General features: G+C 38.3%; 1 protein-coding gene across 3 annotated transcripts; it reads left to right on the top strand.

Moving 5' to 3' along the window:
• On the top strand, positions 1–27,023 carry LOC143292570 (uncharacterized). 3 transcript variants are annotated; one of them, XM_076602990.1, is made up of 9 exons: positions 1–110; positions 5,245–5,646; positions 6,841–7,103; positions 8,457–8,555; positions 10,600–10,748; positions 12,167–12,236; positions 18,401–18,537; positions 21,176–21,282; positions 22,968–27,023. In XM_076602990.1, exons 2-9 carry the CDS (start codon positions 5,412–5,414, stop codon positions 23,027–23,029), a joined length of 1,122 nt encoding a protein of 373 aa, XP_076459105.1. In that variant the 5' UTR covers positions 1–110; positions 5,245–5,411; the 3' UTR covers positions 23,030–27,023. The 3 variants fall into 3 exon arrangements, 2 of the variants coding, with proteins under 2 accessions (XP_076459105.1, XP_076459106.1); XM_076602991.1 differs by lacking the exon at positions 1–110 and adding an exon at positions 121–366; XR_013056663.1 differs by lacking the exon at positions 22,968–27,023 and having other exon boundaries at positions 12,167–12,289.
• The last annotated feature ends 322 nt before the right edge of the window (positions 27,024–27,345 follow it).

The raw sequence follows: 27,345 nt of genomic DNA, 5'->3' as shown, positions 1-27,345 counted from the left end.
AAAGCACGTGAGCCGAGAACTTCCCGTTTCCACGCAGTGAAGATTCTTTCATTAATCGACTGGAAAGGCCGCGTGTTTTACAATGGATGTGCTGTGCAGCGATTTCATCGGTATGGGACGCATTATTATTTATCACACTTGTAGAATTAGAACAGAATGATATGCAGCATGCTGTATCATGAAAAGTTGAAACGAAGGTTAATTTATCTGCAGATATGCATCGTTCACACTGCGTTGTCATCAGTCGTGGCTACATCACCCCATGATTCATTTGATTGTGTTCGACTCTTTGATCGAGTGTCATTGTTTTAGAGTGCAGTCAGTTTAACTTCAGTTAACACATAGGGTGTATCATTCAGAAAACAGGTAAGCTCAAAGCATAATGTTTTATGTCATTGATGTTTTGTCTGTCTGCCTTCTAGTTCTAACTAATGGATACGTACTTGCTCGACTCACGTGTGTTCATGACTGACATTACGTGACTGATTTGTTTTACAAGAGATGGCGGTAATGTTCAACTTTAGTCATGGCTTGGCAAAAAGTTCTGTCCAAACTCTGAATCAGCGGATTGACTAAAGAGTAGCAGAACATTTTCTGCCTTAGGTATGTTTTCAAAGTTTTGACTTTGACTAGACTTTGGTATTGACAGTCTGAGTACGTTAACTTCAGGCCGGCGCTGGGTATCGATCCACGATCGATGTGCAGCGAACAGCTCGGCATCGGTCCCGAATAATTAACGGATGTAACGTTCAATTCTCGGTCACTAAAAGTGTATGGGGACCTTTCTTGATTCTTGAGTTTGCTTTCGCTGCTGTCCTGCATGAACTTTTCACAGCAATGGCTGATATCACTGCATACAGAAAAGTCCATCCAGGAATCAAACTCTTGATCCACCGTTTAGTCACGTAACCCTCAACACCTCCTCCAGTTTCTATACTTGCCAAATCTCCCACCAAAAGTACCAACAAACTCGCACAGTATTTTTATTTACCGACGAACTCCCACCAAAATTAACGTATGTAACAATTGCTGATGTCATTCTGTGACATTTTCGTCGGGATTTCCACAAAGCACCGATCTTTGTATCAATCAAGGATAGACGCCCAGCTACTTTGTTAATTTCAAGCTGTGAACAAGAGAGAGAGGTGTATTCCTTATGTTACACATTGGCCACTAGTGTTAGTATCACAATTCTGATTTGTACATAATATAATTATAGAATTTGAAAATGTTCCATTGTCTTGAATATTGTATCTGCTTATTCTAAAGAGGACCTCTGGATTCTGGCTTGTTGCCATCTGTTACTAAGGGGGGTGAGGAGACAGACAGGATAATGAAAGAAATATATAGTGAGTTCGCTTCAGGTTTCAGTCTCTCACTCTCTTAGTAAACAGAAAACAGACACAAGGAATTTTCCCCTGAGCCAGTTATAAATATTAAAACAAAATGAAAAATGTTGTGGTTTTTTTCATCCACTCATGCACTCTGTCACCCGGAAACAAGTTATTTTAATTATGTTTTTCTAACCCAGGAACAAAATGTCTTGACTGTCACAAGTCATAATTCTCACTGTGCACACTTGCTTGATCCAATCCCAGGATTGAACTGAGTCCTAGGCCAGCCAGTTATGTCTACTCACAGTAAACATGTGTCAATGTCCACCCCACTCAACTCGTGGGACACTCGGGCACCACCTCCTTCGTTGAACATCAGTTCCACAAGGGGTCCCTCCACTCCGTAGCCAGTCAACATGGAGCCCTGACAACAATTTTTCCATGTTTTAGCTCTTTGCATACTCCATTTTAATTCTTCCTTCCGACACTCTGAACGAGCATCCATCTAATCCTCTTTAATGTCCCCCCCTTTCATTTAACTGTCCCCTTATGTTATTTTCTTATATCTGCTGTCTTTTCACACCACTGACGCATTCATACCATTTTCCAGTCAACAATGAACAATACAATATTCATTTAAGAGTCACACCATCTTATAAATGCACATAAAAAGTATTCATTTATCACAAACATTTCAAAACCAACAGCAAAAACTACTAATTTCTCAATAACTATTCAATCATAAGTTGAATTTCGAATAAAATTATCCAGGAATTTAACCACTGAATAAACAATGAAATAACTTAATTTTTCCCCACCTGATGTTCGGAACAGTCAAGGCTCACTCTGTCTCACAAACACACATCACCTGAGCTCTGATACATTCAGACTGGCGTTACCGCACACACATATACGCACACACACACATAAACATGCACAGCTCACGATTCACACTTAGCATGTGCAAAACATTTTCACATTCATACAGGTATTCTAAATATACAAATGATATTTCTCGTTCTTCCTCTGGCCACAGGCATTCGTAACTCACTCTGTCACATCATCACTTTATATGCCACTTTGCAGTCTGTGAAATATTGTATCTGATGATTATAAAGATGACCAATGGATTCTGATTTGCTGCCATCACTTTATTAGTTCATATGCCTATGTGCAGTCTGTCAGTGCACGTGGTGATGATCCAGAAGAAGGAAAAGCTGAGATTCAACTCGTGTGATTGTTAGGATGTGATTCACTGATTCCACTTACCATTTTAAGTTATGGATTCTGACAATCTGATTCTGAGTACACACAGGAAAAGCTATTTCATGGCAAAAAAAAAAAAAAAAAAGTTATAAAAAGTCCATTGAAGTTACTGGTCCACATTATCTTTCTGATCTCATTCATCCTTACCCTCATGCCAACTCCACTCTTCTTCTGACACCAGCCTGCTTAGGATTCCCTCTGAACCAAAATGTATGGCCAATACAGCTTTTCAAACCAAGCCCCCATTCTTTGGAATCAGTTTTCTCAGCCTCTCTGTCACCCATCTTCACTGCAATCTTTCAAATCCAGTCTGAAGACCCACCTTTTCCCCTCCTGAATAATTCTCGGCAACTCATCCCTTCCCAGTATGAACTAAAATGACCATCAGTGAGGGAGTGAGTTTTAGAGTTTCAGATTTTGTTGTTGTATTTCTGATTGTGTACTATTTATTATTTATGATTGTGTCATATGACTTGTGTGTGTGTGCATGCATATGTGCTAGTGTGTGTTGCGGTTGTGTGTGTGTGTGGTGAGGTGGGGAAGGGGGGCTTGTGGGGGTGTGTGAATTATTTTTGATAATGTTTGGTATTTTGTGTTCAATTTTTCCTTTTCACTATTTACGTGTGTGTTCTGTTTGTAAATGCCTAGGGGTTGTTTTCAAGATTAGGCATAAATGCTCATGATAATGAATAATGATGATATTAATGATGATGATAATGATGATGATAATAATAATAAAGAGAAGAAGAAGAAGAATACTAAGAAGAAGAAGAATCTTTGAGTGTGTTTCAGTTTGTAGACTTTAACAAAAAAAAGTAATGTACTCTAGTTCTAAAGGTTTGAATGTGTTTGATAAAAAATGTGTGAAACCTTTGATTTTGGTTTTCTTTTTTTTTCTTTTTTTTTTTCTGCCCCATCATCTGCACCGTTTCAGTGGCATTACTCCCACGCCGCTCATTTAGATTCCCCCATACACGGCCACACCCGGGTTCGTCCGTCGCAGTTCCAGCGTCGGCAGTCCACAGGGAACCATCGATGTTAGGTCGCCTGGAGGCCACACCAGAGGAGACCCTGCACTGCTGCTGAGTCACTTCGGTGGTGTTCAGTGGTGCCTGTTCTGATTTTACGTACTTAGGACACCACCTACTAAGCCCCCTACTAACGACAATAATGGCTTAGTCGCGGAGCCAGACTGAGTGAGCGTCCCTCCCAGAGTGGAGACCGCCACCACGTCCCTCAAACAACAGCCCCCGACGAATCCGCCGATACTGACGACATTGACAGGACTCACCCCAAGCACAGAAGTGGAGGGGTGTCGAAACTGAGGTCACCATGAGAGCAGGGCATGAAAGGCCACAGACTTTGAGACTATTTTGTTTATATTGATGACGATGAAGGAGGAGGAGGATGACGATGATGACGACAATGTTGCTATGGAGGTCCATTTTGGTTTGGGACTGCGTGACAAGGCTGTACTCTACGCTTCCTGTCATAATGATATCCCGGCGTTAACCAGGCCCAAGAGATACAGACACTTGCAGTGTTGGTCAAGTAATTAGAGCAACACACCCAAAGACGCATCCTTGAAGTGGATGATACTCGACTGTGTGGTCCCAGTCTCCCCATTTAAGCCCACAGCACACTCAACTCTGGGTAGGAGCCGGCCACGGGCCGAAAAACCCACCTCCGCTGGGATTCGAACCCGCGTCCTCCCAGCCGTCAGTCCGCGACGCTAACCACTTCGCCACGGCGGCTGGTGATTTTTGGTTTTCTTTCTCCATGTTGACAAAGAGACTTAGCCAAGACACATGTTAATGCCCACCCAAGTAAAAAAGGCCTTAACTTTATTGAATGTAATGTTAAAAAAATATGTGTACAGGCATGGTACTCTAGGAAAATATCATTTAATATGAGTTTAAAATAAAAACTATTAAAAAAAAAGGCAATCCTGAGAGAGACTTGATTTTACTGGCAGTTTATTTGATCTGGTCATTTTCTCAGCTCAGTACAGTTTACCAGCAGCTGAAAAGTTTTGATAATTTTTATTATATGATCATATTCATCATGACTATGTAAATAAACAGATATAGTGTAGATAAACAAATTGGAATTTGAACTGAGCAGTTACTGATTAACAGTAGTAAAATATATATCATTGGGAGCTCACCACTGTTCTCAGGATACCTTTTTTTTTCTTTTAATGTGATGACAGTTTTTATCTTATCTGACCCAGAAGTTAAACACTATAGATCTATACATGTACTATATGACTGGCTTGCCGCTCAGTCAAGTAACTGCATGATTGTATAAAAACAAACAAAAGAATAACAGTTTTGAAACAGCATCTTAGAATCAAGCAGTGCTTAAAAAAACGAACAAATGAAACAAAGTGATTGTTGCACACAATATAACCAGTTGAAATGATTATTAAAAACAACAAAAAAACAACAAACAAACAAACAAACAAACCCAACAAAAAACCCCAAAACAACAACTTACCCTCCCACCCCAAAAAGAAAGAAAGAAACAAACAAACAGCAACAACAACAAAAAAGAAACAAGCAAAAAAAACAGCAAAAAAACATGCACACATGTTTAAGCATACATATTATTGTGTATGTGTGTTGTGTTTATGTATTTACAGGTTTCTTCCTCATGGGACCTTAACATTTGCACCTGGGCATTTTACACTCCATGTTTAAGCAGCTTGTGGCAGGACAGAGTTTGCCATTTAGCAGTTTTCACCCTGAACAAGAAATTCATCTGCACTGACATTTTTATCTTTATAGTGTGCCTTCGTCTTTAATCATCATGTGTGATGGAAAGGAAACCACAATTGCTGCCACAGTCAGCAATGCTCAACAGATACCTCGAAAAACTTCTGTAAAACTTGACTTGGAGTCTTCCCAAGGTGCCTCATACATCTCTCAGAAATCCGACTCAGTTGAGACTTTGGGCACCTCCAGCCCAGCACACAGTGATGATGAAAACTTTCATCAGTCAGGGCTACAGGACTCAAAGAACAACAGTGCAGTCATTCAGCAAGGTTTGTACAGGCTACAGAAATTGGTATATTACAGAAATTGGTATATTAAAAACAATGTAACATTGTAAGCCTTTTATTTATTATTTTTTTATGAAAAGTTTTGTTTTTAATATTACCTAAGTTCTAAAAAAAAGTTGTTTTTTTTTTTTATTATTGGCTTTCTTTACTTAAAAGTTTACAGGGGAAAAACAAACAAACATGCAAACAAACAAAAAAAAAACCCCAACAAAGCACAGCAATGAAATATTCCATGAGTATTTGAATTAAACAATGAAAATAATGTTTGAAAGATCCGGATCCCAGACAATCTTTCTAATTCAGGTTTCAGATCATAATTCATGCAAAAGGACATAATCCAGCACACAATATCAAGTCCCTTATGTTGATTCCAGGTTACTGACTTCTTCCATGGGACATTCCGGACACATTTTGTAGCTATTCTTCTTCTTATTCGTTCCTTGGTTGCAACTCCCACATTCACTCGTGTACATGTACACAAGTGGGCTTTTACATGTATTCATGACCACCATGTAGGCAGCCATACTCCGTTTTTGGGGTTGTGCATGCTTGGTATGTATAACCCACCAATCGCTGACATGGATTACAGGATCCTTAATCTTAGTGTGCGTATTTGATCTGATTACGTGTACACATGAAGGGGATTCAAGCACAAGCAGGTATGCACATATCGTCATATGTTGACCTTGGACATCGGAAAAATCTCCACCCTTTACCCACCAGGTGCCGTTACCGAGATTCGAACTGGGGACCCTCAGATTGAAAGTCCAATGCTTTAACCACTCAGCTATTGGCCCATCTGTGGTTATTCAAATGCAATAAACAAAATGCTTTGGAGGGGCGTGCGGTATTCAAAGAAAGAAAGAAACAACAAAACATTTCGCAATGGGAAAAGTGATGATTTTGATGCATGCAAAAGATAAGAACAAAGATCATCCCATACTACTAACAAGTATGCAGGCACAAACACACACACACACACACACACACACACACACACACACACTCACAGAGTAAACCAGAGACTGATGGATAACCCCATAGCCAGCCTCAGTATTTCATTTGAGTGGTGTTTTATTTTGTTGTTGTTGCTGTTTCTGCCTATGGCCATGGGGTTTTAATGGTGAATTTAACAATATATTCTGATGAAAAATCTTCTTGTATGTCCCACTCCAGCTGAGGATTCCACCACGTCTGCAGATGCCAGAACAGACCTCAGTGCCAATTTCCAGCATTGGCTGAAGGATGAGATGGTACCTTCCCGCTCCTTGCTGCCTGCACATCACAGCAACCCCCAGGATGACGAGTGTCTGTCGGTGGTGAGTGAAGAAGGGAGCAACAGCTCTGAAGGGGAGCACACCAGAGAGCTGTTCCTGCCAGGAGACCTGCACACACCCATACTGGGCTTCGAGATCATGGAAGCTCGGTCTAAATTCACGGTGAGATAGTCCATCACACACCCATTTTGGGCTATGAGACCATAGAAGCTTGGTCATCAGAAGTTTCAGTTTTCTTTTCCGTTCATGGATTGCAACTCCTAGATTCAATCTTGTATATGTGGATGGATATTTCTGGGTGTGGTAGCCATACTCTCTTTTCAGTGGTGTATGTGCCAGATGAATTGTTAACCAAGGTGGAAACAGGTTTTAAAGAATAACATTTTGTAATTAATGACATACCATTTTAAGTCATCAAAAGCCAGCTTTTCAAAAGTCCTTAATAGAAATATCTTTTCAAGTCTCTAGATTAAAGTGTGTAAGAAATGACCAATATTTATAAAAGTTTTCATTTTAGTTTTGGCTCTCTTTATTGAGAATTTTAAAAAAGCAGGTTTTTCTCAAAGCACAAAAGTGAAATATTGCACCAGAATTATTCAAAAGTAAAAATAATTATAAAGTTAAAAACATTTAAAAATACCTGACATTGTAACAACCTTGCTGAGTGAATTGCAGTACTCATCCATGTGTGTGTGTGTGGGTGGGGGTGTGGGGGTGTGTGTGGACAATACAGGACCTGCTTAATTAGTGACAGAATAATCAAGAAATGATTGTGGTTATTCCATAGAAGAAAGGAAGAAAGCTGCTGAGGCAGGAATTAAAAAAAAAAAAAAAATGTATGTGTGTGTGTGTGTGCATATGTGTGTGTGTGTGTGTGTGTGTGTGTGTGTGTGTGTGTGTGTGTGAATATATATATATATATATATTTTTTTTTTTAAAGATGGATGAGCATATAGCTGAGTGGTTTAAGCATTGGACTTTTAATCTGAGGGTTTCTGGTTTGAATCTTGGTGATGGCGCCTGGTGGGTAAAGGCTGGAGATTTTTCCGATCTCCAAGGTAAACATATGTACAGACCTGCTAGTGCCTGAACCCCCTTCATGTGTATATGCACGCAGATCAAATATGCATGTTAAAGATCCTGTAATCCATGTCAGCTTTTGGTGGGTTATGGAAACAAGAACATACCAAGCACACACACCCCCAAAAACGGAGTATGGCTGCCTATATGGTGGGGTAAATAACCAAAACGATCATACACATAAAATGTTACATGTCTGTCTGAGTGTGTTGTGTGTGTGCCTGAAATCAGATCGAATAACTTATGAAACGAATGATGAGCGCCAAATGGCAGCCATCAGTCGGCTCTACCCAGGTAGGCAGCCTGTTGTGCAAATGACCCTGAGTTTGTAAAGCGCTCAGAGCTTGGTCTCCAACTGAGGATAGATGCTGTATAATATCACCATCATATACCATACAATTTTTAAAAGTATGATATGCTTTCGTTGTATTTCAGGTGTATAAAATCCATGTGGAGAAAACAGCGTCTGACATACCCCCCTCAAGTTGGTTTGTCTTCAGAAGGTTTTCTGACTTCGTCCACTTGAATGACAAAGTAAGCACTACAATGTTTTTTTTATTTATTTTTTGTTTTCTCACTTCAGTGACAAAATAAGCAATACAGTTTTTGGGATGCTCTCTCCTTTGAATGAGAAAGTAAGCAATGTGATTTTTAGTTTGCAGTCTCATTTGAAACAGACAGTAAGTAATACAATGTTTTTGGCTGCTTTCTTACTTGAATGAGAAAATCAGCAACACATTTTTTTTTTTTTTGGTCTGGGATTTTGTCAGATATCACATGGTGAAAATTATTACATTGGAAACAAGACATGACTGGAAGCATGATGATATTTAGAAAAAAGACAGTGTGACATTGTTACATAATTCAGTCAACAAAACAAAGTAATGATACTGATAGTGATGATTAATGATCAACATCAGATATAGTGACGACCAAATGAAAAGAAAAACACAAGAATTACAGGTTGTGTACTATTGATAAGAGAACACAGACAGACAGACACACATAGACGTACACAGACACACACACACGTGTGCGAGCGCGCGCACACACACACACGCACACACACAAACTTAGCACAGGTAAGTGTACTCATACACATTAAAAAAAAAAAAAAAAAAATATTAAAAAAACCCACAACAGAAATCAACAACTGATAGTATTTCTAGCCAGTATGAGATGGAAAATCTCAGCCGACAACACTAACTTGACCTGATTTGACCCAACACTGACAGCTGTGTAAATCAAAGTGATAGTGGCTATTTGCTGTTAATAACACATTGAGCTGTTATCCCTTGTGTTGGGTGTTACACACATTAACATACATATTGGACAGACACACACACATACACACAAACACTCAGTTTCTCTCTCTGTCTCTGTCTCACTTTCTCTCATACACACACAAACACACACACACACACACACACACACACACACACACACACACACACACACACCATGTATGGTGAAAAAAAAAGCACAGATAAAAGAAGCCAGCATCTCAGTCTCACCAGTTTTATCTTGGCATTCACTTAGTCACGTTATCTGACATTGATCAGTGTGCAGTACAGATTTGATTATAATACTGTGTGGAATACATATAATTGAACATTTGTGAGAAGATCAACAATTTTTGAAATAATCTTTCTCATAATGCTTTATTCATTTACTAAATATCCATGCTATGACATTAATAAAAAAAATATATATATATATAAAAAAAGAGAGAGGAAAAAAAGAAGCTGGTGTCTGACAAGTGCTATTAGTTATATATTTTTTACACTAAAGCTGTGTCATGCTTTAAATTCTTCTTCTTCTTCTTCTGCGTTCACTCATATGCACACGAGTGGGCTTTTACGTGTATGACCATTTTTATCCCGCCATGTAGGCAGCCATACTCCGTTTTCGGGGGTGTGCATGCTGGGTATGTTCTTGTTTCCATAACCCACCAAACGCTGACATGGATTACAGGATCTTTAACGTGCATATTTGATCTTCTGCTTGCATATACACACGAAGCGGGTTCAGGCACTAGCAGGTCTACACATATGTTGACCTGGGAGATCGTAAAAATCTCCACCCTTCACCCACCAGGCGCCGTCACCGTGATTCGAACCCTGGACCCTGAGATTGACAGTCCAATGCTTTAACAACTCGGCTATTGCGCCCATCGTGGTTTAACAAAATACACCAGTATTGAGATAGGGCCTGTCAAGGCCTGATCAGCATGTTGGGTTCATGTGGTCATGAATTTGCTCCATTTATTTCTTTATCTATTGGTGTTTTCCAGCAGATGTGTTGTAGCATATATGGATCACATCTGCAAGCATTTACACCTCCTTGAAACTAAAACAGAGATGTTGTAGGGGGAAAGTATTTTCATCTGGTTTGCATGAAGAGTTGCCTGTATTTAAGTATAGGTGTGTGTGTGTGTGTGTGTGACTGGGAGAGTGTGTTCATGTTAGTGTGTGTCTCGGTGTGCGCATTTGTGTGTATACATGTGTATGTGGATGCATGATGAAAAGCTTTTTTTTTTTCACTCTGCATTAACCTTTTCATTATCATGTTCCATTAGCTCAGGCAACTGTTCCCAGCCTTTCAGCTTGCCCTGCCCCCAAAGCGATGGGTTCGGGACAACTTTGACAAGGACTTCTTGGACAGAAGAAGACTTGGACTTCAGCTGTTCCTGGACAACATCACTGGTCACAGAGACATGTGCAACAGGTCGGTCTCAAGTATACCTTTTTGCTGAACCCTATTCCTCCCAAATAATGGTTTTATTTTCAGTTGCATGTAAGGCCACAGAGCATACATTTTTCATTCTTTTTTTTCTTTCTTATTCTTCATTTTTTCCTCCCCATTTTTAAAGTGTTCTGCTGATGGATTTCATCATTGGCAAGAAAAAATATGGGAAAAAAAGAAAAAAGAAATCAACCGTGTTCATTCACAAATCTTATCCGTGTGCTTTTATACTGATAAACAGTTGCAGCTGTGTTCTTTAATGTTTGACACTTGCTTACACATACTTTCTTTTTTGTCTTTTTTTTCTCCTTGCTCTTGTATACGAAATATGTGTATTGTACAAGATGCAAGAAGATGGTGTAAAATGTGAAGAGAGTTTCCATGATTATATCAGGACCTCGACATCAGTGCAAGCTGTAGGTACAAATGCCGCCACGACAATGACAGTGATCAACCCATCTGTGCTTGACTTCTTATTTATCATTTTGGTATGCACCTTTAATATGATGCATGTTACATATTGTTAAAATCAGAATTAAAAACAACAACAACAACAACAACAACAAACATTTTGAGGAAGTCTTATAACCCAGCGTGCCTTGCAAACAGTTAAAAACATGGTGGATTAAATGAAGATGAAGATACAAGTTATTTCCCCTCATCATAAAAGTCACAGAAAGTGCTTTTGTTTTCACAGTGACAAGTCATACCAAAAGCAGGCTGTGCTTCACAAATTCCTAAAGCTGCAGGCTATGCTTTCTGTTTTGACCAGTCATGTGAATTCCACACTGCTGGAGGAAATGTGTTAATTCATACATTGATGATATGGATAGGTGGTTCTTCTGAGTGAATCAGACACACTGCACAAACTATGATAATTAACCTGCTTGTGTCTATGCACGCTTCACAGGTCTAGATTTGTATGTGTTGGATTGGAAAGAAAAAAAAAAGTTTGTAATTTCTATATTCACAGTTGCTAATCTGATTAGTTATGACTTGTTTTCTTTCCTTGGTGCAAAGATATTGACAATGAAGAGGATGATTTCCTTGATACTAAAAACAAAGTGACTTTTATGATCTAATATTTTCAGAAACATGTTTTCTTTACCTGAAGCAAAAAGAAAGTGTCCATTTGTGTTGTGTACATAGATGCAGCCTGCAGCCAGCTTACTTCAAGACGCACAGGTGTGACTGAAAATTTGTTTCCATCTTGACTATGACAGGAAGAAAGTGGTGGGTTTTTTTTTGTTTTTGTTTTTTTTTGGTGGTGGTTCTTTTCAGATTGAAACCACTTTTTATATCATCATCATATGTGACATCACATTGATGACTTTTTTGTTGGTATTTTTTGTTGCTGTTTTGTCTTGTGTAACTTGATGTGTGTTGTTGCCATGTTGCAGTCAGCCGGTTCGAGACTTTTTCTGTACTGATGATCCTCCAGGACCTCACGACAGTCTTGAGGAGAGCAGAGTGAGTGTACCACCACCACCACCACCATCATCATCATCACTGTGCAGATACTGGTACCATTGCTGATTGTCTGTGCTTGTACCTGTGAATCAGTGTGCTGCCTACCATTTCATTTTCCTGAAAACTCCAGAATAAAAGGTCCTTGAAGTCAGTCTGTCCAATTTTTGTTCATCTTTAATAATATTTTTCTCATTGGTAAATAGGAGGTCAAAAAAAAAAAACAAAAAAAACACAAAAAATCAGAAAAGAGAAAAAAAAAAAGAAAAAGAGAGAGAGAGAGAGAGATTCCATATGTGTGTGTGTGTGTGTGTGTGTGTCCTTTTGACATATATCTTATCATGTTTCTGAAAATTTTTGATCCTGAGAACAGAGAATGGGGCAGACATATCTGACAGTGCCAGTCACAGACCGTCAAGCTCAGATTTTTAAGCAGTGAAGCTTGACAACCTAATTGATGTTACGTTGCTGTTCATGTTTGTGTGAGTTGAACAGAGATTGTATAATTGAAATAGAACACTGTAAACATGTGCGGAAATGTGTCTGCATGCACAGTTCATGTATGATTATGAGACACGATCTGTCACATAGAACCTCATCATTTCTGTTTGTCTTTGTTTGGTTACAAGTGTGCATAAATAAAATGAGTCTATGTAATCAACCTATCTTGGCTCTGTGTGTGTGTGTGTGTGTGTGTGTGTGTGTGTGTGTGTGTCCATTGCAATGTCTGTACAGACTTTGAAATTTGAAAAACAAATGACATGCCTTTTCAAGTCCTTAGGTAATAAAAGTCTTTGAAAAATGACCCATGTTTTGTGAAAGTCTTTAATTTTGACTCGCATTACTGGGTAAAAAATGATAGAATAATGATCGTTGTCAGAGCATAGCAGTGAAATGTTCCACATAAATTTTAAGTTTAACCTGTGGAGTGCCAAGGACATACATATATACATCCATTACAATGCTACACTATTTCCCAAGGACACAACACACACACACACACACACACACACACACACGCACACACACACATATATATATTTGTATATATATATATATATATATATATATATGTAATGTGTGCGTGTGTGTGTGCGTGTGTATTCAGTTTATACACACACGCGCACACGCACACACACACACACACACACATATATATAAAGTCAGTTTTCATTAATTTTCCCATTCCTGTTTTAAAGCTGCTGTGTCCCAATAAGCAGCAGTAGGAAAGCTTTGTATGCCTTCTTTACTTATTAGTGAGGAGCAGCACCTAATCACGCTTTGACTGGACATTCTAGGGTGTTATTTGAAGCACCCCTCAGAAATTCAGACGACGCTTTCAAAATGGCAGACAATGAACCACTACCTGGCACCAATGGCTTCGTGAAACAGTTGCGTATTACGAAACACTTTTGAGATTTTGCCAGCAAAGATGTTACAGAAGCGTACATATAAGTCATTGATGACAGTGATTTTAGTGCTAGTTGTGGCAGAATCATGTCAGATGGTTTCACTTGACAAGATTCAAAGTGAGAGTGATTATCAGACAGGAGAGGTGGGGGTACTTTGAGGCAGATGTAGCCAGCCAAGGAGAGAAAAACCAGAGTTGAACTCAAAGACAAACTGTCCACTTAATTCACTTAGTACAGCCAGTCCTCTCTTCTCCTCTACACAGACCCCTCGGATGTCCAGTGGGTGTCTGAATGACCCAACCTTTAGCTTCCGTCGTCAGAACTGTGGTATTCTTTGTCAACATTCACGTCTTCAGTATAAGAGCCTTCCGCTTGCAATATTTTGATGATGGTAATTGGGCTGAAACGCTGTTAACATCGTCTCTTTCGCCGTTCGTATGGAAAGAGTTAAGGCAAGCTTCTACCATTGAGAATCGTAAAAAGATCACTTTTTGGTATGATTTGGGATTTTAGGTGATTAATTTTCCAAAAACCCTTACAGTTCTCACTATATGACTATATTTTTGTTTCTGATTTTAGAAATATTTTTTTTGTTATTTTCTGAGGTGTATGTGTTGAAATTTGTTGATGAATGAAGTCAATTGAATATACATAAACTTCAAATGACCATATCTCATCTTCTACTAAACATAGAAACAAAATTTGAAGTGGAAATTAAACAGCAAAATCTCCTTCCAGCTACTTTCTAACATAGCCAAAGGAGTTTGAAAGAAAGCTTTTCATTCATTGTCTGTGATACACTCATGGTGAAGCAACATATTTTTCAGCCAATCAGAGGGCGTCTTTGAAACATTTGGTTCCCCTCTGCTTTGCGTGCCATCATCAAGTGGAGTCTTGTGATAGTATTTGTTGATTTTTATTTCCCATGTGCATTGCTTTACATTTTGATTGTTAAAATATAGGTTCCACCTGTCAGATCACTCAACTTATACGAGTCCTTTTGTAGTGTAAGATTATTGTTAATTCTATTCTTATCAAATTTTAATCTCAAAGTTCACCATTTATTAGCAGTCATGGGTAAAAGAAAAGCATAAAAGCAAAGAAAAAAAGGTATACCCCCACAGAAAAGGAAAAAAAATAGAACAGAGTTCCCACCAGGGTGAGAGTTCGTATGAAAGTGCGAACGAACCTAGGCTGTCAACATCAGCGGTTTACTTCAAAGTTTCGTCTGTTAGTGAACCATGTGTGTCGAGTGAAAAACTGAAATTTGACAAGGATAATGAACTGTCAGGGTTTGGTTTTGTTGACTTTGAATTATTAGTTCAGTTTGTGGAACGACTTTTATGTCCCAGTTGTAAGAAACCTTTGGGTTCTAGTCACCTGTCTTCAGTGATCTGGCCTCAAAGTTAAAGTTTGAGTGTGGCTGCAAAAACCCAGAAAGTTTTTGCACATCCAAACTGATCAACAGAGTTTTGAGATGAACAGATTTCCTTTGTCTTTGTTTGACATAGGAAGACATCAAGCTCAGGGAAAAAAGATTTCTAGGCTGGGGCTGTGCCTGTCTGGATTATGTCTCAGGGAGTGCTACCCTAATCAGATTGGCCTGGCCTATGACACCCTGAAACAGTTCTGTTCAAGTTGGTTTTGGGGTTGTTGTTTTTTCAAGGTGCTCTCCTCAAAGTCTTCCCATCAGTACTGTAATGCCAGAATTGGTTCCTGCCGATGTACATAATAATAATAATAATAATAATGATAATGATAATGATGATAATAATTAGTCTCTTTCCAGCACTGAATCTTGTGCAGAGGAAAACAAAGTGCTTTCAAACCAGTCATTCACATACATACATGATACAGTAGTAATAGGGTTGACCATCCCTATTAGTACTTGATACAGATACAGATAGGCAACATGGATATGCCCTGTTCTTTGAACAACAAAGCCTGGGCCAGTCGTCGAAATATGTTATGATCAGGAAGGCCACAGAGGCAGTAGCAGATGATGGTAAAGCTGTTGCAGCTGAAGAAGCAAGACAGACCTATGTGGGTAATGACATCACTGTGTCAGGGGATGGCACTTATACCAGCGTCAAGGATTCCAGTCCAGAAATGGGTATTGATTGTCATTGTTTCCCATAAAGAAAAAATGTAGGGACCCTCTGTGTAAATTTTGAGGGGTCCTTCCAGGATTTTAAGCGTCTCCATGTTAGATTACAATAACCACTTCAACCACATGCACAAAAAACCACAAGCACCATGCCTTATCAAGTTGAATTTTTTCTTGCTCTCAGCCTGTTCTTAGTTTCCACTGTACATGAACTATTATTTTATTTCATTGTGAACTGTCACTTCATCTCAGCCACACCATAAGTTTCTCTGTCATTCAGATGCATGAAATATAATTATGAACTTCACTGCCATTTGCTTTCTCTCAGGCAGCCTGTCTGCTGGTTGTGATTTGTCAAGAAAATTATGAGCTAAAACACAAAATAGCAAAATCATATTGACCTTCTTTAGGTGCATGGTGATTCACTGACTTGGTTTTATGTTACACTCTTAAACAGAGAGAGAGAGAGAGAGAGTTTGTGTGCATCACTGCCTGGATGTGTATTGTTTTCATTGCAAGGCTTTGTTTTTTTGTTGCTTTTTTTTTCTCTGTGTGTGTGTGTGTGGTCTTTTTCAATTTAGCTCTGAGAGAGAGAATGTGTGTGTGTGTGTATGTGTGTGAGAGGGAGAGTGTCGATGTACATTTCTGTACATTCATATGTCCAGTTTTCAGTGCAGCTCTCTCAGTGTATGTGAGTGTGTGGGTGGGGGGTTTGGGGGTAGCCATTTTCAAGTCAGTTGAGTATGGGTGTGTGTGTGTGTGTGTGCACTCCCATGTATGCATGAGAGAGAATGTGTGTATGTGTGTGCAATGCAACTCTGAGAAAGAGAAAAAGAGAGAGAGAGAGAGCCAATGTGTGTCTATGTGTGCATATATACATAAATTACTATGGTGATGGTGATAACTGCAGCCGTGTTGATCAGATGTATTGCCGCATCATCAGCTGATGTAACTCCAGCTTTATCAGGGAAGTGAGGGAGGGATGAGTGATAATAAAGAGTTTGTGTGAGATGTAAAACATTTGTCCAGTATGGTTATTGAAAAGAACAACAACAAAAAAATGCACTTGCATTGATCAAAGAAGATCAGCTGTTGTCTGCAGGTGAAATCATAAACAGCATAGGCATGGCAGTTGAAGGACTTGATTGTGTGTGTTTGTATACATTGTGTGATTTCTATTTCTCTTGAAAATAGTAGACTAAAAGATTTCATTTCTACTGGAGTTCCTGATAAACTATGAGTGAATGCTAGGCTGAAAATTGTGTAGAATACAAGAAATTTTTATTATAATTCATGACTATCTGCAGTTTGATATATGGTGACGCATTTAATTTTCATTTGCTCTCTGTGTTCATTTCAGCTGCTTTTACTAACAGAACATAACATATTCAGAAAATATATGAAATTTGTTTATAATCTCAAATTTGTGTTTCATTCATTGATAACAGATGTGTTAAACATACTTTGAACTATCAGCAATTAATAGTCTGTGTGATGTGATGCTTCAGCCTGACTGTCACAGTTATTCTCAGTGTATACTAACCAGTCCTGTTGTGAACACAACCCTTCTGATTATAATGCAACACTACAGGCTGGCTTGAAATCAGGTGTCCAATTCACTGGGAGGGCAGTGATGGAAATGCCCAGATTAAACATGTCATTGAAAAGTCTGAGACCAAAATCACTGACGAAGAGCTGAAATTTAGTCCAGCGATTTCACTAGACTACATTTCATATGCACAGACTTTGTGAAAGAAAAATGGTGCATTTGTTTTTGTTCAGTATTGTAATTGACAAGAAAGAATATTTCACAACCTAAAGCAATCACAAAGCGTAAAATGATTATCCAGCTCTGAAATAAAATTATGTTCCACTCGACAGGTGTTTCTAGACTGGGCAGATTGTTAGAAGCGAACTTGAGTATGTATAGAACATTAAAACATTTAAAAGTGTCAGAATAATCAGCCTGTTGATTGTGAACACTCTATGGATGATGATGATAGTGATGATGAGATAGCTTGCTTTCTGCTTGTCAGTCAAGTGCATGCAGTATGATTGCACTTGTTAGCGATGCCCACAGAACACAACTAAACCATTGATGCCAACACAACTTCAGGACAAACAAATCAACCATAGACTGCACTCTGTGTAGCAGCTGATAAATGTCCACATGCACACAGGCAAGCTTGTTTCAGGAAAACCCTATTCTTGAATAAGAATGCCAGTGTTGTCTTGAATGATTTGTGAGAAATCCTGTGGTTCATTATCAGACTTTCCTGCCTTGAACTGGACCCTTGGTTACTCAGCTGTTACCATTTACAGTCATCAAGTATAGCTGCTAACTGGTTGATAGAAGTTTGAGTTATTTCCCATTCATTAAGGAAATTTGATGTCTTTTTATGTGGAGGAACAAGCAGTAAGTTCCTTAAGCAAAGTCAAGAGAGAAAAAGTTATTGGCCATGGATTTTCAGCTGGAGCTGTCTATCAGGGATGTAATCTGATGATAATGCTCTCTGTAAACTCCAGTGTACTCTGGACTGGCAACTCCATAACAACAGAGTAAAACCGTGTAGAACAAACATCTGCACACACCAGAAATCAAGCATGCAGACAGAGCATGAACATTTCTCATCTGGCTGTTCTGACAGGCCTTGTGTGACTTGCTGGAAGAATCTTTGTACAACTTGCGCCAAGACCTACAAGAGAAGAACAGTGAGATTGATCTGCTAAAAGACGAACTGGAGATATACAAGTCTCAGGTGCAACTTCTCACCAAACAACTCCGGTCAGTGTGTGTGTGTGTGTGTGTGTGTGTGTGTGCATGCGTGTGCATTTGCATACATGTTCTGGTGGGGGTGGAGGGTAGGGGGGTGTCTGTGTGCACATGCTTCTTCACCCTTGGATGGCTGCTTGTGTGTTTGTGCATGTGTGTGCTTCAATAAAATTTCAACACACACTCCATCCAAGCAGTTACTCTCTCTTGAAATTGATGATGGTCTGCTTTGTGGAAATAAGTCCTCACTCCTATAGTAGCTAACTTTATTGAATTGTATAGTATTTCTTTTTGTCACCGTAACTGTAATTGTTTTACTATCAGAGTAAATTTTTATACAGAGTTTGGCCAGGAACAAACCTCTATTGCCACGGGTTCTTTTACATGTTACATGGCCCACCGAACGTGCTTGTTGTTTTAACTTGCGATAAAGAAGGACAAAAATCAAACAAGTCTTCAACTTGACCAGTCCCCAGAGAACAGAGCGGGTCTCAAAGCACAACATTCATTGATGTCTTCATCATTATCAATCTCCAATGTCTGTAGACAAGCACACATGCACATGTACAAGTATATCTTAAGATATATTTGCACGTATATGTACTTCGGTGGTAACATTTTCTTAATAGTGTTTCTTGTGGAAAAACAGAGCCAAAAGCTGCTAATTCATATTTGCAATGCTTTTGTATTGTGTCTAGATTGATGTTATAAAGTCTGCAAACCTTGTTGGAAATGATACTCATTTATGCATGCTCTGTCATCGATTCCATCATTCTCTCTCTCACTGTTCTCTCAGATATACTCTACCGCACAAAATTGATCACAGCATGTGTTTCAGGCACATAATTGATCACAGCATGTGTTTCAGGCACATAATTGATTACAGCATGTGTTTCAGACACAGAATTGATCACAACATGTGTTTCAGACACAGAATTGATCACAGCATGTGTTTCAGACACAGAATTGATCACAGCATGTGTTTCAGACACAGAGTTGATCACAGCATGTTTCAGACACAGAATTGTTCACAGCATGTGTTTCAGACACAGAATTGTTCACAGCATGTTTCAGATGCAGAATTGATCACAGCATGTGTTTCAGACACAGAATTGTTCACAGCATGTGTTTCAGACACAGAATTGATCACAACATGTGTTTCAGACGCAGAATTGATCACAGTATGTGTTTCAGGCACAAAATTGATCACAGCATTGTGTTTGAGGCACATAATTGATCACAACATTGTGTTTCAGGCACATAATTGTTCACAGCATGTGTTTCAGGCACAGAATTGTTCACATCATGTGTTTCAGACACAGAATTGATCACAGCATGTGTTTCAGACACAGAATTGATCACAGCATTGTGTTTCAGACACAAAATTGATCACAGCATTGTGTTTGAGGCACATTATTGTTCACAACATGTGTTTCAGACACAGAATTGATCACATCATGTGTTTCAGACACAGAATTGATCACAGCATGTGTTTCAGACACAGAATTGATCACAGCATGTGTTTCAGACACAAAATTGTTCACAGTATGTGTTTCAGGCACAGAATTGTTCACAGCATGTGTTTCAGGCACAGAATTGATCACAGCATGTGTTTCAGACACAGAATTGATCACAGCATGTGTTTCAGACACAAAATTGTTCACAGCATGTGTTTCAGGCACAGAATTGTTCACAGCATGTGTTTCAGGCACAGAATTGATCACAGCATGTGTTTCAGACACAGAATTGTTCACAGCATGTGTTTCAGACACAGAATTGATCACAGCATGTGTTTCAGGCACAGAATTGATCACAACATGTGTTTCAGACACAGAATTGATCACAGCATGTGTTTCAGACATAGAATTGATCACAGCATGTGTTTCAGACACAGAATTGATCACAGCATGTGTTTCAGACACAGAATTGATCACAACATGTGTTTCAGACACAGAATTGATCACAGCATGTGTTTCAGACACAGAATTGTTCACAGCATGTGTTTCAGACACAGAATTGATCACAGCATGTGTTTCAGACGCAGAATTGATCACAGCATGTGTTTCAGGCACAAAATTGATCGCAGCATTGTGTTTCAGGAGGTATACCTTGACAAAATCAATCAGGTGTTCAACTTCTGATCCAGTGTTTGCTAGTGATCAGAGCTTGAGGCCACTTTTGGATGGTGGTGGTGTGTCCTCGGAAAAGACACTTTTGCTTTGATTTTTACTTACCCCACCCAGGTGTGAATGGGTTCCAGACTTTGGTTGTGGAAGGCAAAAAGACAGCAGAAGGAGAGGATGGGTCCTCATCTTCCTTACACCATGCCCCAGACACAGTGGATGTGAATTCAAAGCCCCAGTGGCTGTTAAGGGCTATGGGACCTTTACACTTGACTTTACCTCATTCAACCCTTGGGAGTTTATACAGCCTCAGCAGGCTTCCATGCCATACTGATGCAGAAAAAAAAAAAAAGGCAGTAAATATAATTTTCCCCCCTAACTGGACACATCCAGAAATACTGCAGAAGTTTGTTCCCTTTCTTTGGAGTTTACACATATGTAGGAATGTCAAAGTAGTTTTAATGAGACACATTATGACGCCAGAGCAATGCTTGGGAGCAGGCGCTCAGTAAGTTGATGTGTTTCAGGCTCCTGAATCACAGAAAGACCAATGGCGCAGTGTGCAGTTCTGCGTCAGGCTCTGCGGATGATCTGGATGTGGATTGCAACTCACCCTTCCAGTCCAAAGTTCTGGGTAGGGAATGTTTTGTTGACACAGAAAGATGGCTGGTGGAGGGGGTGGGGGTGGGGAGTGACCTGGCATTTCCAGTCCTGGCTAGAATGTTTTGAGATGCATAATAAATGGGGAATTATTATTATTATTTTTTTATACTGATAACTTTATTTTTTCCCCTCCAGCATTCTTTTATTTATCACTTTGTTGTCTAATCAGAAATCAACAGATGAGCTATAAAAGAACAGTTTAATTTTTAAACATGTGCTTTGCATAATTTTTTTAATTCTATTTCATAGATTTTGATTATCAAACTGCTTTTTTTTTTCTACCCATCTAACATTGCTTTCATTTTGAACACAGTGCGAAGTACAGCGCACTGCATGGAGGGATATCAACATTCTTCATTTTTCACATTAACAGTTTGACTACCAGACCACCTTCTGCTATTTCACTCTTTTTTTTTCTTTTTTTTAATCATATTTTATTTGATGTTCATCTTGTTTTCAAATGGAAAATAATTGAAGATGACAGGGTGAAATAAATATCCTGAAAAAATCTGGTTTGTTTATTGTCCTTCAGTTTCAAACTCTTTATGTTTATGTATTCCTCCCACAGAAGAAATTCATGAAAGTAGAAACGCATAGCTCTGTGTAGTTTGTATGAGTGTGCATTCTTTCTCATCCATTGAGAGCACTTGGTTTTTTTTTGGTTTTTTTGTATATTCATATTTTATACTTAAAAAAAAGTACTCACTTGTGTAAACAGGGTATATGTAATAACCCAGTGTTTGGTTGTCTCTGTGTGTGTGTGTGTGTGTGTCTGTGTGTTGAACTTAACAAATTAATTTTCTCTGGAAAGGCTTTGTCTGCCAATACCAAATTTGGATTAAACATAGCAAAAGAGAAAAAAAAACAACAACAGCAACAACAACAACCCCATAACTGTCATACCAATAAAACGTGGTAAGTCTTCCAGATCAAGCCATATTTTTGGATCATGAGTGGTTTCTTTCGTTGAGGCTCTGGATCCAGAAAACTGTTCGCATTTGAAAGAAAAGAAATAAAAATTATGGACAGAATTAATAAGTACAGTGACACTAACTACACTTGTCATGTGTACTGCTTATGAATGTTTTAGAGTGGATACTGAATTGACTAGAAATAACATCTTAAAAAACCACACACCAAAAAACCTGGCACCTCTCAATTTCGGTAGGGTACACCAGTCTGCACAGATCTGGAGAAAACAATATATTGGGGTGTGCCTGATGTGATGGCAATGTCTTCTTTACTGCAAGCTTTTAAAAGAATTCTTAAGTAATCAAGATACATCAAATTAACATGATTTAAACAGTGTTGTCACCTCGAATCAGTAATCAGTTTGTCGCAATAAAGATAAACATAAGTTGATATCAATTTTGTTTGCCAGTAAGCAGATGTGGTTTGGCGCTGTGAGTGAGTTGTCTTGCATTCAGACTTATCAGGCTTGGTTCAATCGTGCTCTAATACTTTTTTCTTTATTTCCCAAATTTGATAATATTTGATACAGAACACACCTCCCCCAAAGTGCATATCACAGGTGGTTCTTGAAGGCCTTGCCTGTCTTGTTCATTGTTTTCCAGGCACAAACATACAAAAATTTTGTGCATATATTGTAAGTATATGTCTGAAGGTTGTGTAACTTGCTGGTTTTATACCTTGCAGACAAGATTGACCAATCCTCACTGCTTGCCAGCGATGAGACAAGAGAGAAGGAGCAACACTGAGAGACGGATGCATCACTGGCCTGTATGATGGCAGGATTCCAGGCCCTTTACGGATAATCCTGTGTGTCAAAAGTCGTTTATAACAAGAAATGCATGGTTACGCCAGTGCAGTTTTCCAGACAGTGTAGCACTGCTATGTACCTGCTGACAAGTGATGTGATATGATTTGATAAAACAAGTCCCATGCATTACGCCAATTGAGATTTCCAAATAGCTGACCATTGTTATGTACTTGCTGATTTGTGATGTGATATGATTTGTGAACAAAACAAGTCCATGCATTATGCTAATTGAGTTTTCTAAACAGTTGACCATTGTTATGTACTTTCTGACTAACCAGTGATATGATTTTATTTAATCAAACAAGTCCATGTGTGGCTGCTTGTCAAGAGCATGCTGCAACTTTGTTTACACTTAGAGCTCTGTGTGTGTGTGTGTGTGTGTGTGTGCGTGCGCGCACGCATGTGTGTGTGTGTCTGTGTGTGTGTATGCGTGTGTGGTTTGAATTTTAATGTAAAATATTATGATTGATTTCAGTACACAATTATTTGTTGATTTTATGGTGCTGTTGACATATTAGTCCAATCATGATGAAATGATTATTTTTTTTAGCTTTTCCTCTTGTATTCCACTTTACACATTAGTTCACTGATTTACATTCTCAAGCATTTTTGCAATGGTGTTGGAGATTGTGGCAGCCCATTCTCCTGATAACAGATCCAAAACAAAACCAGTTATCAGGAGTTGACCAATTTCTGTCATTGATATATTGAAACTGTAATATGACTGCTGGGATTATCATTTTTGGCATGCTCACATTTGGGTGGTTCATTATCTTTTTCAGTGCATACCAGTTACAGTGAGTGGCTGGTGATGTGGGCAGAGAGTACACTGCTGAGTGCTGCAGAATTAAATATGCCTAGTCCTTTGAAGCTCCAGAGGGCTTGAAATTGAATAAGCAGAGTTTTGTCTTTCAAAAAGCAGCATGTGAGGGAGAAGGAGGGGGAGTGGGGGTGGAGACAGAATATAATAATGAAAGAAAAGTAATTTGTTTCATGAAATGTAATATTCCACATGTTATCCATTTCATCAGTGTCTGTTTGCTTCCAAATACAGATACTAATACATTTTCATTTTTGTCGTTCTTTGTGGTTTAAGTTTATTTGGTTTACCAGCTGACTTATAAAAATCTGAGCTCCAAACTTTTACAGTATTCATTAGTTTCTGATATTTCATTCTCTAATGCAGATGTGTGCGTGCGTGCGTGCGTGCATGTGCGTGCATGTGTGTGTGTGTGTGTGTGTTGTAGAACAAAATGTTATTGATTACCCAAAATGAAATAGAATCTTTTATGTAAACTAGAATGCCATTGTAAATTTGAAAGCTGGCATCAAAACCACTTGCGCCTTCTGAAAAAGCAAACAACACCACCACCACTACCAAAGTGTCGATGTTTGGGTTATTATGTGCAGAAATATTTTGAGTTCTTACTTGCTGGCTCAGATATATGAACATGTGCATGCTATGTGCTTACAACACAGATAAATGCATAACTCAAAAATGTTTAATTGATAAAATCTGGAGAAGTATTCAGCCAGATTTTGTGCAGACTTACCTTTTACATATCTGCTTTCTCTGTCAGCTTTTTAAATAAATTTTTTAAGCTTTTATTTTAGACGGAGTGGCCACTATAGCTAATTTGCAACCACATTTTTCAGTTCATTGTACTAGGCTTTGTGAATATTCATCATCACTTTGATTTGGAGACCTGAGAAATTTGAAGATGAAGATAGATATATATATATATATATTTTTTTTTTTTTTTTTTTTTTTTTTTTTGATTGTACAAAACTGTTGCATATATGGGTCCATGCTTGTTTATTATTTTCAGGCAGATGTTACTGAATATTTTATTTACAGTGACTGTTTTTGTTTTCAGTGAATGTTGAACAGATTTTGCCTAGCAGTGTTTGTATTCCTTTGAACTGACTTTTATGAACCTTTTGTTTTTTTCTATCATGCTTGGTTGTCAGGGAATTATTTTACAACATTGTGGTTCTGCATCAGTTTTACTGATGAAAAAGTTGACATATTATTTTAAATTTTCTCAAAAAAAACAAAACAAACCATCTAAAAGAGGTGTTAATGTCAATTTTTCTTCTTAATGGAACGTATTGACAAACCAGTGTACATAATTTCCATTTCAACTGACATTTACTGACTGTCCAGGGTATATGATTTAGATACTACACTTGCTAAGGTACCAGCATATTTCATCTCTTTTGAAATTGTCTGTATGTTTTGAGTTTGTTTTTTTGTTTTGTTTATTTGTTGGCTTGTTAAAAAAAAAAAAAGTTGTATGTACAGATATGTGTATCGCCATAAAGCAAATTTACTTTACTGGAAAATACCTTTTGTGCTGCCTGAAGAAAACAAACAAAAATCTTTGAACAGTTCCAGCATGTTTTTTTTTTCTCTTGGTTCTGTTTCATGATTACAGAGATATTATGAACAGAGATAGTGCTTCATTTGGTTTTCCAGACAGGAATGTGGGATCCAGTCTAGCTGTCTGAAATTAATGTGTACCCTTTGTTTTTAAGTTTTTGCTGGGAACTCATGTAAGGTGTTATATTGTATTAGATCACCATCATCATCGCTGTTTGAAACCATGTGAGAAAATTCTGGACCATGGACACCCGTATTGAGCACTCAGGAGATCACATAGCATGATTAGCTTTTACAAGCTGGAGTTTGTAAAGAAATCAGTATTTGTGGATGTTATCTTATTTTACAATTTGAAAGTATTTTCTGTCTTCATCAGCCTAACCCATTTTCTATGTGTCTGAAGACTGATTGACAATGAGGTATTTGTTGTCTGGGGTCATAGTCTCTTTCTCAAACCCTAGCTGATGGTTGAGAATTGAACTATGATGGGGTGGTTGTCACCAGTTTAGCAGACATTCTCATCCCTTTTGCTTTTTCTTAGCTTACACATTCTCCCCATTCCTGAATGTGTTTTTTTCAGTTTGTTCAACCATTTTCATGATTTTTCCTTGAATTCTACCTCTTCAGCATTTTTCATGATAATTTTATTCAGAAGTGTGCCTGCGTTCTTATTTTGGCTCAATAAGACAGCAATACTCATTCCCCTCCTTCTTGTATATGTTATTAAGCAGTGCCTTTATCAGTTTATGCATTGTTTTACCTCATATTATGAATCACATTGGATGGCCTTTGAACACATTCAGGCAAAAAAAAAAAAAAAAAGAAGAAGAAGAAAAAAAGTGACTCATTGACAGCCCCAGAATGAATTGAAATTGTGATTATGATGGTTGTGAGAAATTATGATTAAAAAAAAAAATTCATTGTAAGATAAAACATATATTTGCTTATTTGTTTCTGAGTTTTAGTCGAATTTGTTTTAAAAGTGTTTTGATATTTTTCAAAGAAATGGTTTTACATGGATTGACCTTTTTAAAAATCATTAAACAAAGGAGAAAAAGAAGGGCAAAGAAGAAGCAGGGAGAGGAGCAAGTATTTTTTTTTACTGCTTTTGTATTTCCCATGATTTCAATCCCATTTCTGTGTCCAAGTTATGAAGTAAAAAGTCAGTCTTGGTTGTCTGTATGACCCTGGATATAGTGAAGTATAACACATCAACATCTGATTACCTGATGGTTGTCTTTCTGGCTTGCAGGAAGAGGTGTGTATGAAAAACAGTTTCTCATGTGTTACATATGTGGAGTGATGGCCTAGATCGAGGTAATTCAAGAGAATCTGAGGACAGTAGTTTGAATCCTGGCACAGTCACCAGTATTTTCTCCTCCTCCACTAGGCCTTGAGTGGTGGTCTGGATGCTAGTCATTCAGATGAAACAATAAACCGAGGTCGTGTTAGCAGCATGCGCTTAGTGTATGTAAAAGAACCCAAGCACAGCAACAAAAAGGGTTGTCCCAGACAAAATTCTGTAGAAAAATCCACTTTGATAGGAAAACATGAAAAACTGCAGGCAGGAAACAATACAAAAAATGAGTGGTGCTCTCAGTGTAGCGATGCGCACTCCCTGGGGAGAGCAGCCTGAATTTCACACAGAGAAATCTGTTGTGACAAAAAAAGAGCGATTACAATACAATACAATACAATACAATACAATACAATATAATATTGTGTTTCTCATGTATAACATTGTTTCTTTCATGTATGACAGATTGTGTCTCTCATGTGTTACAGGCTATGGTTCTCATGTGTTGGAAAGAGCTTTGAAGTACAAATTCCATGAGTTTTATTGTTGTTTCTTTTTAAATCAAGAAAATGCT

This window comes from Babylonia areolata, chromosome 18 (genome assembly GCF_041734735.1).
Source record: "Babylonia areolata isolate BAREFJ2019XMU chromosome 18, ASM4173473v1, whole genome shotgun sequence".
Classification (NCBI taxonomy): domain Eukaryota; kingdom Metazoa; phylum Mollusca; class Gastropoda; order Neogastropoda; family Buccinidae; genus Babylonia; species Babylonia areolata.
Note: the sequence above shows the minus strand (reverse complement) of the source record. Positions and strands in the feature narration are given on the sequence as shown.